The sequence below is a fragment of the Lithobates pipiens genome, unplaced genomic scaffold (assembly GCF_037356315.1).
Source record: "Lithobates pipiens isolate NorthernLeopardFrog02 unplaced genomic scaffold, aLitPip1_a1.2 Scaffold_18, whole genome shotgun sequence".
NCBI lineage: Eukaryota > Metazoa > Chordata > Amphibia > Anura > Ranidae > Lithobates > Lithobates pipiens.
In genome coordinates this window covers 555,039,902-555,052,041 of record NW_027507758.1, presented here as the reverse complement: position 1 = coordinate 555,052,041, position 12,140 = coordinate 555,039,902, and the positions used below count along the sequence as shown (strand labels likewise).

Here is a 12,140-nt window from a genome sequence, read left to right as displayed (position 1 = left end):
GGTGGAATGGGAGATTTGCATCATGGATGTGCAGCCGACAAATCTGCAGCAACTGCATCATGCTATCATGTCACTAAGGACCAAAATCACTGAGGAATGTTTTCAAATCCTTGTTGAATCTATGCCATGAAGAATTAAGACAGTTCTGAAGACAAAAGGGGATCCAACCCGGTACAAGCAAGGTGTACCTCATAAATGAGTTAGAACTGAACCAATTAAATCCATGTATAGGCATGTGTGTGCTGTGTTTGGGGACGTCCTACACATGACAACGTTGTCATAGATGGTTTTATTATAGGGGAAAAGGTGATGATTTTACCTTTATTTTGAACTTTTGTCAGATTTCTAAAATTTGGGATATTTTTGAATTAAGTAGTGTATAGTGGAACCTTGGATTACGAGCATAATCCGTTTCAGGATTATGTAATCCAAAGCACTTGCATATCAAAGCGAGTTTCCCCATAGAAGTCAATGGAAACTAAGATAATTTGTTCCACATTGACTTCAATTGCATGCAATACCGCATGTGGCCAGAGGAGGGGGGGACACCAAAATACTCAGAGACTGCTCGGATGCACTCGAAACCCTCGTAAAGGCTCGCAAACACTCGGGAACTGAGTATTTCTGCGTGTTTCCAAGCTGCTCTAAATGGCTCTGAGTGTCACTAGCACCCCCGCACCTCTGGCCAAATGCAGTACTGCAGACTGCAGAGGCTTGAATCCTGCTTGTTTTGTGAGACAAGACTCGCAAACCGAGTCAGGATTTAAAAAAAAATAATAGCTCGTATTGTGCAAACGCTCGTTAACCTCGTTAATCGCAATCCGAGGTTCCACTGTATTTTTTTTTTATATAAAGCTCTGTGTTCCTTTATAGAGAATGTATTTTTCCCGTATTTCCTGTGAGTGTTTTTGTAGTATAGTTGTCTAGTCATAGGATCACCCCTGGTTGGGGAATGAGCACATACTAAAATGATACCGTCTTCCATAAAACATTTTTGTACAGACAAGTGAATCTGTGTGACAGCACTTCCTGCTGTAAATCTATCTAATGCGCAAACACCAAAGATTCATAATAAAAATAAAGTGCTATCTCAGTGCTAAATCTGTGACCATTTGACAGTTAGTGGTTATATTTATAGCGATAAATGATTAAGATAAAAGATTCTGGTTATTTTTATAGCAGCTAGTCACTGATTTAGGACTGTATTTTTAGCATGCATTTTTGATATTTGCAGGTCAGATAGCTTTATAGCACTAAGTGTTAATTCGCACAGATCCATTAGTAAATCAAAAGTAGGGTGAACCTCTCATATACATTTGGTGTATGCACAAGTGTTGTAATCCAATCGCTCTTTAGTTCCAGTCTGCTCACATTAACTAGAAAGTTTGCAGTCCAGAGTGCAGTGAATTATTTTTATATTACTGACTGCTTTGCTGGAGTGCAGTTGAGTCAGACTGGCACTAGAGGATTTTGCAGTGGAGCGCACCATGAACAAGTAGAAATTTTTGTGGAAAGAAAAGTCATGTTGTCTCATCAACCCCATTGTACGATCAATCTATTATTACCTGAACATTCACCAGCTGCTGGAAAACAACTGCAGAGTAGCAGCCGTTTACTGGCGAGGACCAAATCCCATTTATGCATGTGTAATCTATTGTGCCCAGCCAATCTGTGTTCTTGGTAACACATGCCACGCTATATGTAGAACCACTTGGAGATGTAGGAAGTCCTTGGGAAGTATCTACCTTGCAGTCTCCTGATGATGCTAAAGATTACAGAAATGGAAATGTGTTCATTGTGGATCAGATAATACATTGTACCATAGTATAGAGCCAATGCACTCACACATTCATTGAACCAAGTAGGTCTAACATGATGCTATTATGTGCTAAACACTCAAGATAAAGCCAAAAGTCCAAAACTAGCATGATGATGTGGCTGTGCCTTGTGATGTATTTTTAAATTTAAAGATCTGATCTCTTGATCTGGGCAAAGCAGTGCAGGCAGTTCCCACGTTACAAACACCTGACTTACATACGACTCGTACTTACAAAGGGAGGGAGACAACAGGAAGGGAGAGGAAATATAACTAGGGTTTGCTCCTTTTTCTTCAAGCCAGACCCGAACACTTTAGTGGCATATTTTTTATTTTTTAGTGGAGTATACACCATAGAATTGTAAAAGACCTAGGACACCTTTGAGTGCCTCAAGAAGAGTAGAAATGCAGCGTGCTAGGTGCGCCATGGTGAACAGTGAGTGTTTGCCAAATTGCATTGGGAGGGGCTGAAAGGGACATTGTTAAATAAAACGCATTCTTGTACCCATAAAACATAATAAATTAATAAATAAAATGTCACTGTAAAAATATGAATTGGCCTACCTTAAAAGCACACAGTGTCAGTCAATAGGGCAGTGGATGGTGTACGGTTTCAGTTGGGCAGAGGACGGTGTTAGAAGGGCAGAGGACGGTGTTAGAAGGGCAGAGGACGTTGTTAGAAGGGCAGTGGACTGTGTCAGTGGAGCAGTGGATGGTGTCAGTAGGGCAGTGGACGGTGTCAGTAGGGCAGAGGACAGTGTCAGTAGGGCAGAGGACAGTGTCAGTAGGGCAGAGGACGGTGTCAGTAGGGCAGAGGACGGTGTCAGTAGGGCAGAGGATGGTGTTAGAGTAGCAGAGGACGGTGTTAGAAGGGCAGGGGACGGTGTTAGAAGGGCAGGGGACAGTGTTAGAAGGGCAGTGGACGATGTTAGAAGGGCAGAGAACGGTGATAGAAGCGTAGTGTACAGTTTCAGTTGGGCAGAGGACGGTGTTAGAAGGGCAGAGGACGGTGTTAGAAGGGCAGAGGACGGTGTTAGAAGGGCAGAGGACGTTGTAAGAAGGGCAGTGGATGATGTTAGAAAGGCAGAGGATGATGTCAGTAGAGCAGTGAATGGTGTTAGAAGGGCAGTGGATGGTGTCAGTAGGGCAGTTTACGGTGTCAGTAGGGCAGTTTACGGTGTCAGTAGGGCAGAGGACGGTGTTAGAAGGGCAGAGGATGGTGTTAGAAGGGCAGTGGACAGTGTTAGAAGGGCAGAGGATGGTGTTAGAAGGACAGTGGATGGTGTTAGAAGGGCAGAGGATGGTGTCAGTAGGGCAGTGGATGGTGTTAGAAGGGCAGAGGATGGTGTCAGTAGGGCAGAAGACGGTGTCAGAAGGGCAGTGGATGGTGTCAGAAGGGCAGTGGACGGTGTCATAAAGGAAGTGGACGGTGTCAGAAGGGCAGTGGACGATGTCAGTAGGGCAGTGGACGGTGTTAGAAGAGCAGTGGACGGTGTCAGTAATTTCTTTCTTTATTTTTTTTATGTATTTATTTTTACATTTTTTAACAGTCTTGTTGGGGGGGCTTTGGTGAAATATCAGGGGACTAAACAGACCCTTGATAGCTCATTATTGAAACAGAGAAAGGGACTGAGAGTAGATTCTCCAGTTCCTTTCTCTGAAGCATAATAAACATAGTAAATTGGAACAAATTTTCTGTGTGTACCCAACTTTTTCTGATTCCCTCAATCTCTGTGACTGGACCCCAGCAGCTTCTGTGAAAGTTGTGACAGGCTGTGGTAGCACTCCATCATCCTCATTTTACCATAAAGGTTTAATGTTCCTGTATGGTATGCAATGATGCTGAGGCTTTGGGTGGAGGAGGAGAGCACTGCAGCTGGCTGGAACATGGAAACAGAAGTAAAAGTGGTAATTTCCCCCCAGCAGTGCAAGAGTGGACTTTCCCCTTTCCTGGAGATGGGCCGTATTCTGTATGTCTCTTGCTGTTTATGCTCATGACCAGTGTTGGTCATCTTACTTTAAAAAAGTAATTGGTTAAGTTACAAATTACTTCTCCCAAAAAGTAATTGCGTTAGTAACTCGGTTACTACATTGGAAAAGTAATTAGTTACTCAGCAAAGTAACTGTGACTTTTTTTTAATATTCTATAGATGGGACTAGCGAAGGAAGTGAATGTCACCGCCTCCATCGGCGAGATTGACACCTCGTGAGCCCGATGGAGGCGGCTACATTCACTTCCTTCCCTAGTCCCGTCTACCTGGAGTCAAATTCAAAATTAACTGACTTTACTCCGTGTGTGGGCAAGTTCATTCATTTCAAAAGGTCCAGACAGGATGTAATTGCGGTAACGCCACCCAAGTAATGGGAACGGTGTTACCATGAGGGGAAGAGTAATCAGTTAGATTACTCGTTACCCTCTAAAGTAACTGCATTAAGTAACTCCATTAATTTTAACTGAGTTACTTACATCACTGCTCATGACAATGTCAGGAACATACTGGGACTTTTCAGGTTCTACATAGAAGTATTCCACATTATCCAAAAGAATAATTTTTAATAATGTAGCGGGGATATAATTGTGTACTAATGCAATTAATGTGAAGTACAATGTAAATCTATGGACAATGTTATTCGTTTTTATTGGATGCCACCTAGTGACCAAAACTGGAAATGGACTATAGTTATTTTCCTTTTCATGGTGTTGGAAAGATAACCGGAAGTGACTGTGTTTACTATGGTCATTTGACCTCATCTACCCAGGAATCTGTGTGACCTACCCATGAACACTCTGATATGCAGTGCATGCTGGGTAGGGTATAAAAGGGACCACAGAGGTCATAATTGGTCTCTTGGAACCATGTTGCCTGCCTGTGGGGAACTGTGTGTAAGGTTCTCGGACGCATCTGTAAATAGTTGCCGCAGAGTGCAAACCGGACTGTTTGCGGGGTGAATTGACGGAGCCAAGAGCCGGTGATCAGATTGATGGGGATCGGAGATGCTTGTTGGAGCAGCGGAGAGCCGGAACCAGTCGGTGGAGTGACACAGAGCATCTGGCCTAGTCGGCGGAAGTTAGCGTGACCACATTTCCAGACAACTATTCAGGGAGGGACACCCCCCCCCCCCCCCAAAAAGATGATTTTTGATACATTTTTGTTGACCGATTTTTGGGGCTGGGGCAGTGGCATGTTATTAAATCAGTGGGCCTGTGTGCTAGGATCATCTTTTCATAGGGACTACCGCAGGGAGTACAGCAGGTCTGTCCCCCCTTACATTCTCCTCCAGGGTGCCCCCTTAGTACAGTAGCACTCCCAGGGTTGTAAGGGGGCTCTCTGGAGGATGTAAGGGGGCACTCTGGAGGATATAAGGGGGGCACTCTGGTGGTACTAACTTATCCAGAGCCTCCTTACATCCTCTGGAGTGCCCCCTTACATCCTCCTCCAGAGTAAAGTGAAGGGGCACTCTGGAAAAAGTAAAGGGGCACACTGAGATAGTAGATAGTAACTCCAGAGTGCCCTCTTCAGAGAGCCCTGAGGAGCGATGGCCATTAATCCATGCCATGTCAATGTTAGGAGCAGAGCACACCGCCCACCTCATAGCAACCCTATTCCAGTCCTGCTTGCCCTCTCCCTGCCACAGCCCCATGTTATCTGTTCCTGTGTGCAGTGCTGGGATAAGGTCACCTGGTGCCCAGGGTGAAAATGGCAAACTGCGCCCCTCCCCCCAGGATAGGGTACGGTGGTGTTGGGTTTGTAATGTATGTAATATATGTGATGTATACCAAAATAGCACCAATTGTTGTGTTACACTGCAGTGAACTGACTAGTTTAAAATTGGTGCATAAATATGGGGCTATCAGTGACAATGGTCAAACCTCCCTGCATCGGTGATGTCACTGAAACAAAAGAATATTCCTGCATCCATGGTGTCACTGGAAGGAAGAAAAAATGTCCTTGCGTCGATGGTGTCACTGGAAGGAAAAAATGCCACTGTGTCACTGGTGTCAATGTGAAGAGGACCGATTGGCATCTAAGTCAGTGGTATGAAGGAGGGGAGCTGGAAGTTAGGCTCTATGGGTGCACGAACCTAAAGGACTCTAGGGGGATCAGAGGGAATGAGACTGAAAGGGTTCCTTCAGATGTGGAGCAATCATTGCTGGTATTTGACACTGCCTGCTTTTACCGCAACCCACATGTCTGTGAATGAGCCTTAAGGCCTTGTTTATAATTGGGGTTGGTGGGTTGTTTTAACATCCCCCCAGGCTACAAAGGTACACATGCTGCAGCTTTCAGACTTTGTATACTGGAAAACATGATCCCCCTGTCACATTTAGTGGACAGTTGGATGTAATGGAATCATGACAGAATGCACAAAGGGATCTGAGTTAAGGCTTGCTAGAGACTGTGAGTGATACAATTGGAGTTAGAAAATTTAAAATAAAGTTAGGCTAGGTTCACACCTACAGGTGCGATCGAGCGTGCATGGGTTTCTGTGTTTAGGGCTACCCCTTTATTTCAATAGGCTGCCCTACCCTACATGCCGGAAACTTGGAAAAGTCCCTGACACTTTTTAAAATGCGCCCCACACCAAACCACATGATGCACCATGCAGCTTGAGGCCCATGAAAATGAGGGCATTAGTAGATGCATAGGAGTGCCATCAATGGCACTACTGTGTGTCTTCTAAAGGGAAGCACATTCCTGTGCATGATGGGAAAATGTGATTTTGCAGGAACGGGCCAAGATTTGATCCATCTGTGGGCTGGCTGGTTGTACACAAGTCGATCCATCAATTGACTTGGGTTCAACCAGCCTGTTGATCTTTTACATGCGATTACTGCCAGTGGTTATAGAAGCTGGAAATAATCATGTGTTCTGCTGGCCAGGAAGGCTCCCCACTAGCAGAACACGATAGCACTGCAGGAGGGATTCCCCCATCAACACTGACTGTGGGAATCAAGCAATTTAAGGAAAGAAAATTGCATAATCTGTGCCCTGCTTATCAGGCACGTATAACACTCAGTACAAGGAAAACTTTTCCCATTAAATATGTTTTTCAGCAAACCTTTCATAGACTACTTAGCAACCTTCGCATCAGAATCCCCCTGTCACTTCAAGAGCCCCCCTCCATTCACATCAATAGTTCTCCTTTAAATCGGGAGTCCTCCTTGTCCTCCCTTACATAAAAAGTAAATCCTTACATAAGAGGTCTTCCCTCCACACAACAGTCCCCCTTTACATCAGAGTCCTCCCTTACACTGGAGTCCTTCCTTACATCAATATGCCCTCTCCCAGTAAAGTCCCCCCCTTACATCATTGTCCCCCTTTATAATCAGTGTCCCCTCTTACATTAATTCTCCATCATAGATCAGAGTCCTTCTTTACATAAATGTGCCCCCTCCTTACATTAGTATGCCCCGCCCTTACATAAGAGCACCCCCTCCTTACATTAGTGTGCTCCGCCCTTACATAAGAGCACCCCCTCCTTACATTAGTGTGCCCCGTATTTACATAAAAGCACCCCCTCCTTACATAAGAGCACCCCCTCCTTGCATTAGTATGCCCCGTCCTTACATAAGAGCACCCCCTCCTTGCATTAGTATGCCCCGTACTTCCATAAGAGCAGCCCCTCCTTCCCCCCTTTACATTAGTGTGCCCTCTACCTTAAGCAGCATGACTGTAGATCACAGTGGGAGATTGGATGAGGAGCAAGTGTGTAACATGGGAAGTTCTGTCCTTCTCTGGGAGCTGGGGGTTAGGACCCCACAGTGGACTTAGCATCCAATAACTGGAGGTAGAGGGGGAGCACAGAAGTGTTTAGAATTTCAGAGCCCTATCATAGGCAGTTGAATAGTGATTACAGAGAACAGATCTTTCAACTGTTCTTGTCTCTGTCGGCTGCTGCTAAAAGATTGGTTCTCTGTAATGGCTATTCACTGCTCAGGACTCCAGGAGAGCTCAGCTAGGGTGGCATTCCTCCATGTGTGCAGTGTAGAAGCACACAGTGGGCATGGCACAGGCTACAGGAGACAGATTTATAACTGCACAGATAAGAGACTGAGAGATGAGGCAGAGTGAGGATCCTTACAGTGCTGCCAATGAGGGAGAACAACAGTCACTCCTGTCAATGAGGCAGGAGAACCATGGAAGCTCCTAATGTGCCCCCTCACTGCATATTAGAACACCGCCCAGGGCAGGTGCCCCTTCCACCCGCCCCTTGTATCGGCCCTGCCTGTGTGGCTTACTGCTGCTCCTAGGGTGACCACATTTCCAAACTGCCATTCAGGGACCCCCCCCCCAGCATGCACTGGTCATGTGACATCACTGGGTGGCACCGCCCCTTACCCATTTAAGAAATTTCACTTGGCTTACAATGCAGATGGTGGTTGGTCGGGCTTGAGAGCGGAGCGGGGTTTATATGCAACTTTAGTGCCTTAGATAGAACAAGCATTTGTTTCATGTATGTTAGCCTAACATTGTAGCTGCAGGTGGCCACTTAGATTCAAAGAATGGAATTGTTTTTTTCAGCGTTAGGCTGACATAATTAAACAAACGCTCTTTATATCTAAGGCACTAAAGTTGCATATAAAAAAAAATAAAAAAATACTTTATACTACAAAAGGTCCACTGTCCATTACACTGACCTACATGACCACTACACTGACCCTTACATTGACCTAACCGATTCCTACACTTGCCCTTACACTGACCTACCCGATTCCTACACTAACCCTTACACTGACCTACCTGATTCCTACACTTACCCTTACACTGACCTACCCGATTCCTACACTAACCCTTACACTGACCTACCTGATTCCTACACTTACCCTTACACTGACCTACCCGATTCCTACACTACCTACACTAACCCTTACACTGACCTACCTGATTCCTACACTGACCACTACACTGATCTCAATGATAAATTAATATTTTACAAACAAACTCTGTAAAGATAAATCAACACATCCAAAAGATGAATCAATCCATCAAAAGAGAGTCAGAAAAAGCGCATAATATTCTAAATATAGACAATCATAATGGTGTGCATTGAATGGTCAAAAAAACTTCCTCAATACAATTAAAATCGTATAAATGAATATATGTTGAATAGATTACAAGCTTAATATCTCATTTTATGTCCATCTAGCCAATGTCCATCTAGAAATTAGCGCTTGGTGGTGAGTTTATTAATCTCCCAGTAATTCAACATAGTTTGTTAGACTCATGATATATATTGCACTATTGCCCGAAATACACCTCCACGCGTGCACACATGCAAACACTGCAAAAAGTCGTTGCCAGTGAGGAGTTCCCCTTAGGTATTTCTCTTACCAGACTCAGCTGGTTTCACACATCTGATCAAGAAATCCTCTGAGATGTGAATGCAGGTTTCCTTTCTCTTCATATACCACACCACTCGATCTCCGAAGGAAGTATAATTACAGAGAAAAACGCATATAGTGTAATTCCATTAAACAAACAAGGTGCTTTATTAAACTAAAAACCATCAAACAGTGCACTCACAAACGTTAGAACTTTCAAAGCGTAGATTCAATATATGGATTAGCTGCTAGGATCAGATAGGAACAGCTAGGTTAAAGGAAGGTCCTACCGTCCTCAGCAATAGATCGCTCCCCGCTGATATCTCCCGGCTCGGAACCTGTCCTCTTCTATCTCCTGTCACCCCTGCTGTGTTTAATCTCATATGGTTCCACGCTGACGCGTTTCAACGAAACGTTTGTGAGTGCAATGTTTGATGGTTTTTAATTTAATAAAGCACCTTGTTTGTTTAATGGAATTACACTATATGCGTTTTTCTCTGTAATTATACTTCCTTCGGAGATCGAGTAGCACCACGGAAGCATAATTGAGCAACTGACACTTAATAGATTTCAGACCCATTACACTTTAGTACTTAAAGCGGAGGTCCACCCTAAAGTGGACCTTCCGCTCATTGGAATCCTCCCCCCCTCCGGCGCCACAATTGGCACCTTTCAGGGGGGAGGGGGGTGCAGGTACCTGTACAGTACAGGTATCTGCACCCACTTCCGGCGTAGATTCTGCAGAAGGTACGCCCCTTTCCGCAGCATCTACGCCCCTTTCCGAAAGTCCCCCGCTGCCTGCTGGGAAACAAACGGATCCCAGAGACAGCGGGGACCATCCTTATTGCGCAGCGCGACTCGCGCGGAGCGGCTCGGAATCCCATGCCCGGATTATTTGTGGGAGGTCGTTGCGCCACCATAGCAGGTTTGATTTGGAGGTTAGTTTGCTCCAGTACCTGGACAGCTTATGAACGGGTCTGGGAGGAATGGCATAGGCTGGTAAGTTCGGCGGGTGGGTGTTTTCATAAGGAGGACAGGTTACATGCGTTGTTTTATTTTATTGAGAAAAACTTTGAGGAGGAGGTTTCAATCTCATCCTTGAATAAGAAGATGGCAGGTTTAGCGTTCCTTTTCCAGCTATCAGGGTTGGGGGACGTCACAAAATCTTTTCTGGTTAGAAAAACATTGAGGGGTTACAGAAAAGGGCGACTGATTCCAGACGTCCGGTGTCTTTCGGGATGCTTGGGGTACTATTGGATAGGTTGCCAGTAGTCTGTTTGACACCTTTTGAAGTGGTTCTTTTCAAAACAGCCTTTGTTTTGGCTTTTTTCGGAGCTCTGCGGATTGGGGAATTGGTAAGCCCTTCGACTAAAGTTGGGGGTGGTCTGGGGGTGTCTGAAGTAGCAGTGCAAGGGGACAAGTTGTACTTGTCCTTATACGTTTGGAAATCCAAAACGGACCAGTTGGGCCGGGGGGCCACAGTGGTGCTCAGCCATGTTCTTGATTTCTGGCCTGCCCGGTGGCAGCCGTGGTTCATTGGTTAGGGGTTCGGAAGGCAGGGCCGGCCCGTTGTTGACGCACGTGGATGGTTCAGCGTTGTCTCGTTTCCAGTTTGTGTCAGTCTTTCGGAAATGTTTGCGGGTGGGTGGTTTTGATCCGGGGGCTTATGCTTCCCATTCGTTTCGCATTGGGGCGGCCACTGAGGCTGCTAGGTGGGGTTTAGATGACCGAATCTTACAGCGGATTGGTTGTTGGGAATCCTGGCGTTTCATATTATATGTTCGTTTGCATCTCCTGTGATGTGTCTTGTATTTTGTCATACCCCAGTGTGTGTTGGTTGTGACAGTGTTTTGGGCGTTTTTGTGTGTCTTCATGTGTTGGTTGGGGCTTTTTGTTATGCTTTTCTTGTATTTTATGTTTTTCATATAGAGAATGTTTGGTGTGGATTATCGGCCACTCCTATGTTTTTTGGGGTGCAAAACGGGCTGCGGTGCATGGAAACATTTGCCGCTGTCCCTGATTGGTAGGGTTAACCTACTGAAAATGAAAGTTTTACCAGTGTTTTTATACTTTTTGCGAAACACGCCAGTTTGGATTCCTTGCTCCTTTTTCAGAAGGGTGAACAGTCTGTTCAGCTCGTTTTTGTGGGCCGCTGCGCATCCCAGGATAAGTCTCCGTGTTTTACAGGAGCCCTGGGGTCAAGGTGGCTTGGCATTACCGGATCTTTTTAAGTATTTTATAGCTGGACAGATGGTGGTCGTCAGGAGATGGTTAGCAAGGGGTGATGGGGACTCCGCCACGGTGCTAGAGGCAGCCCTTATGGGCTCGTATGACAGTTTATCCTACCTGGTGTATAGGGGTCTAGGGGCCTCTACTTCCCTGACAGTCTCCATGCGAGTAACGGTGCGAGCTTGGGACAGGGCGCAGGTCTTGATGAAGAACAGAGGGGGGTGCTGGTCGCCAGACACCCCTCTCTGGTTCAATCCCAGACTGCCGCATTTTGGTGCGATCCCTGACCCGGTGATATGGGCCAGGGTTGGCGTCAAACAACTCATGCACATAGTGGGGGGGACCAGGCTATACACTTTTGACCAATTGAAAATGAAATACAATCTACCGAACTGGTATTTTTTTCGCTACCTCCAGTTGAGACACGCCTTCCTCACTCAGTTCGGTTCGGATGCTTTGGAGCTGGGTGTGTCTCCCCTGGAGAGTGTGCTGCGGACGGGGGACCTTTTGAAGCCCTTGTCCGCGGTCTACAGAGAGCTTTTCGTTGACAGACCCAGTGTGGTACAAAAATGTAGGGACACATGGAGCGCTTTGGTGACAGACTTTGGGGGGGAGGACTGGGACGACATGTGGGCCTATCCTTTCCAGACTCTGGTGTCGGCCAGAGATAGACTTATTCAATATAAAATTCTATACAGGGTACACTACACACCTGTAAGGCTAGCTGGAATGTATGGCACGGGTGCGGCGGGGTGCTGGCGGTGTACGGAG

At 45.8% G+C, this 12,140-nt stretch overlaps 1 protein-coding gene across 5 annotated transcripts in view; it reads right to left on the bottom strand.

Annotated features, from left to right (window-relative positions):
* LOC143988961 (adhesion G protein-coupled receptor F5-like) overlaps positions 1-12,140 on the bottom strand; it is a 314,489-nt gene that overhangs the window by 91,092 nt on the left and 211,257 nt on the right. For all 5 annotated transcript variants that reach the window (XM_077488917.1, XM_077488920.1, XM_077488921.1 and 2 more), the window contains one exon: positions 1,566-1,765. In XM_077488917.1, the coding sequence (XP_077345043.1) occupies positions 1,566-1,765 (200 nt within the window). The remainder of the gene's footprint in view (positions 1-1,565; positions 1,766-12,140) is intronic.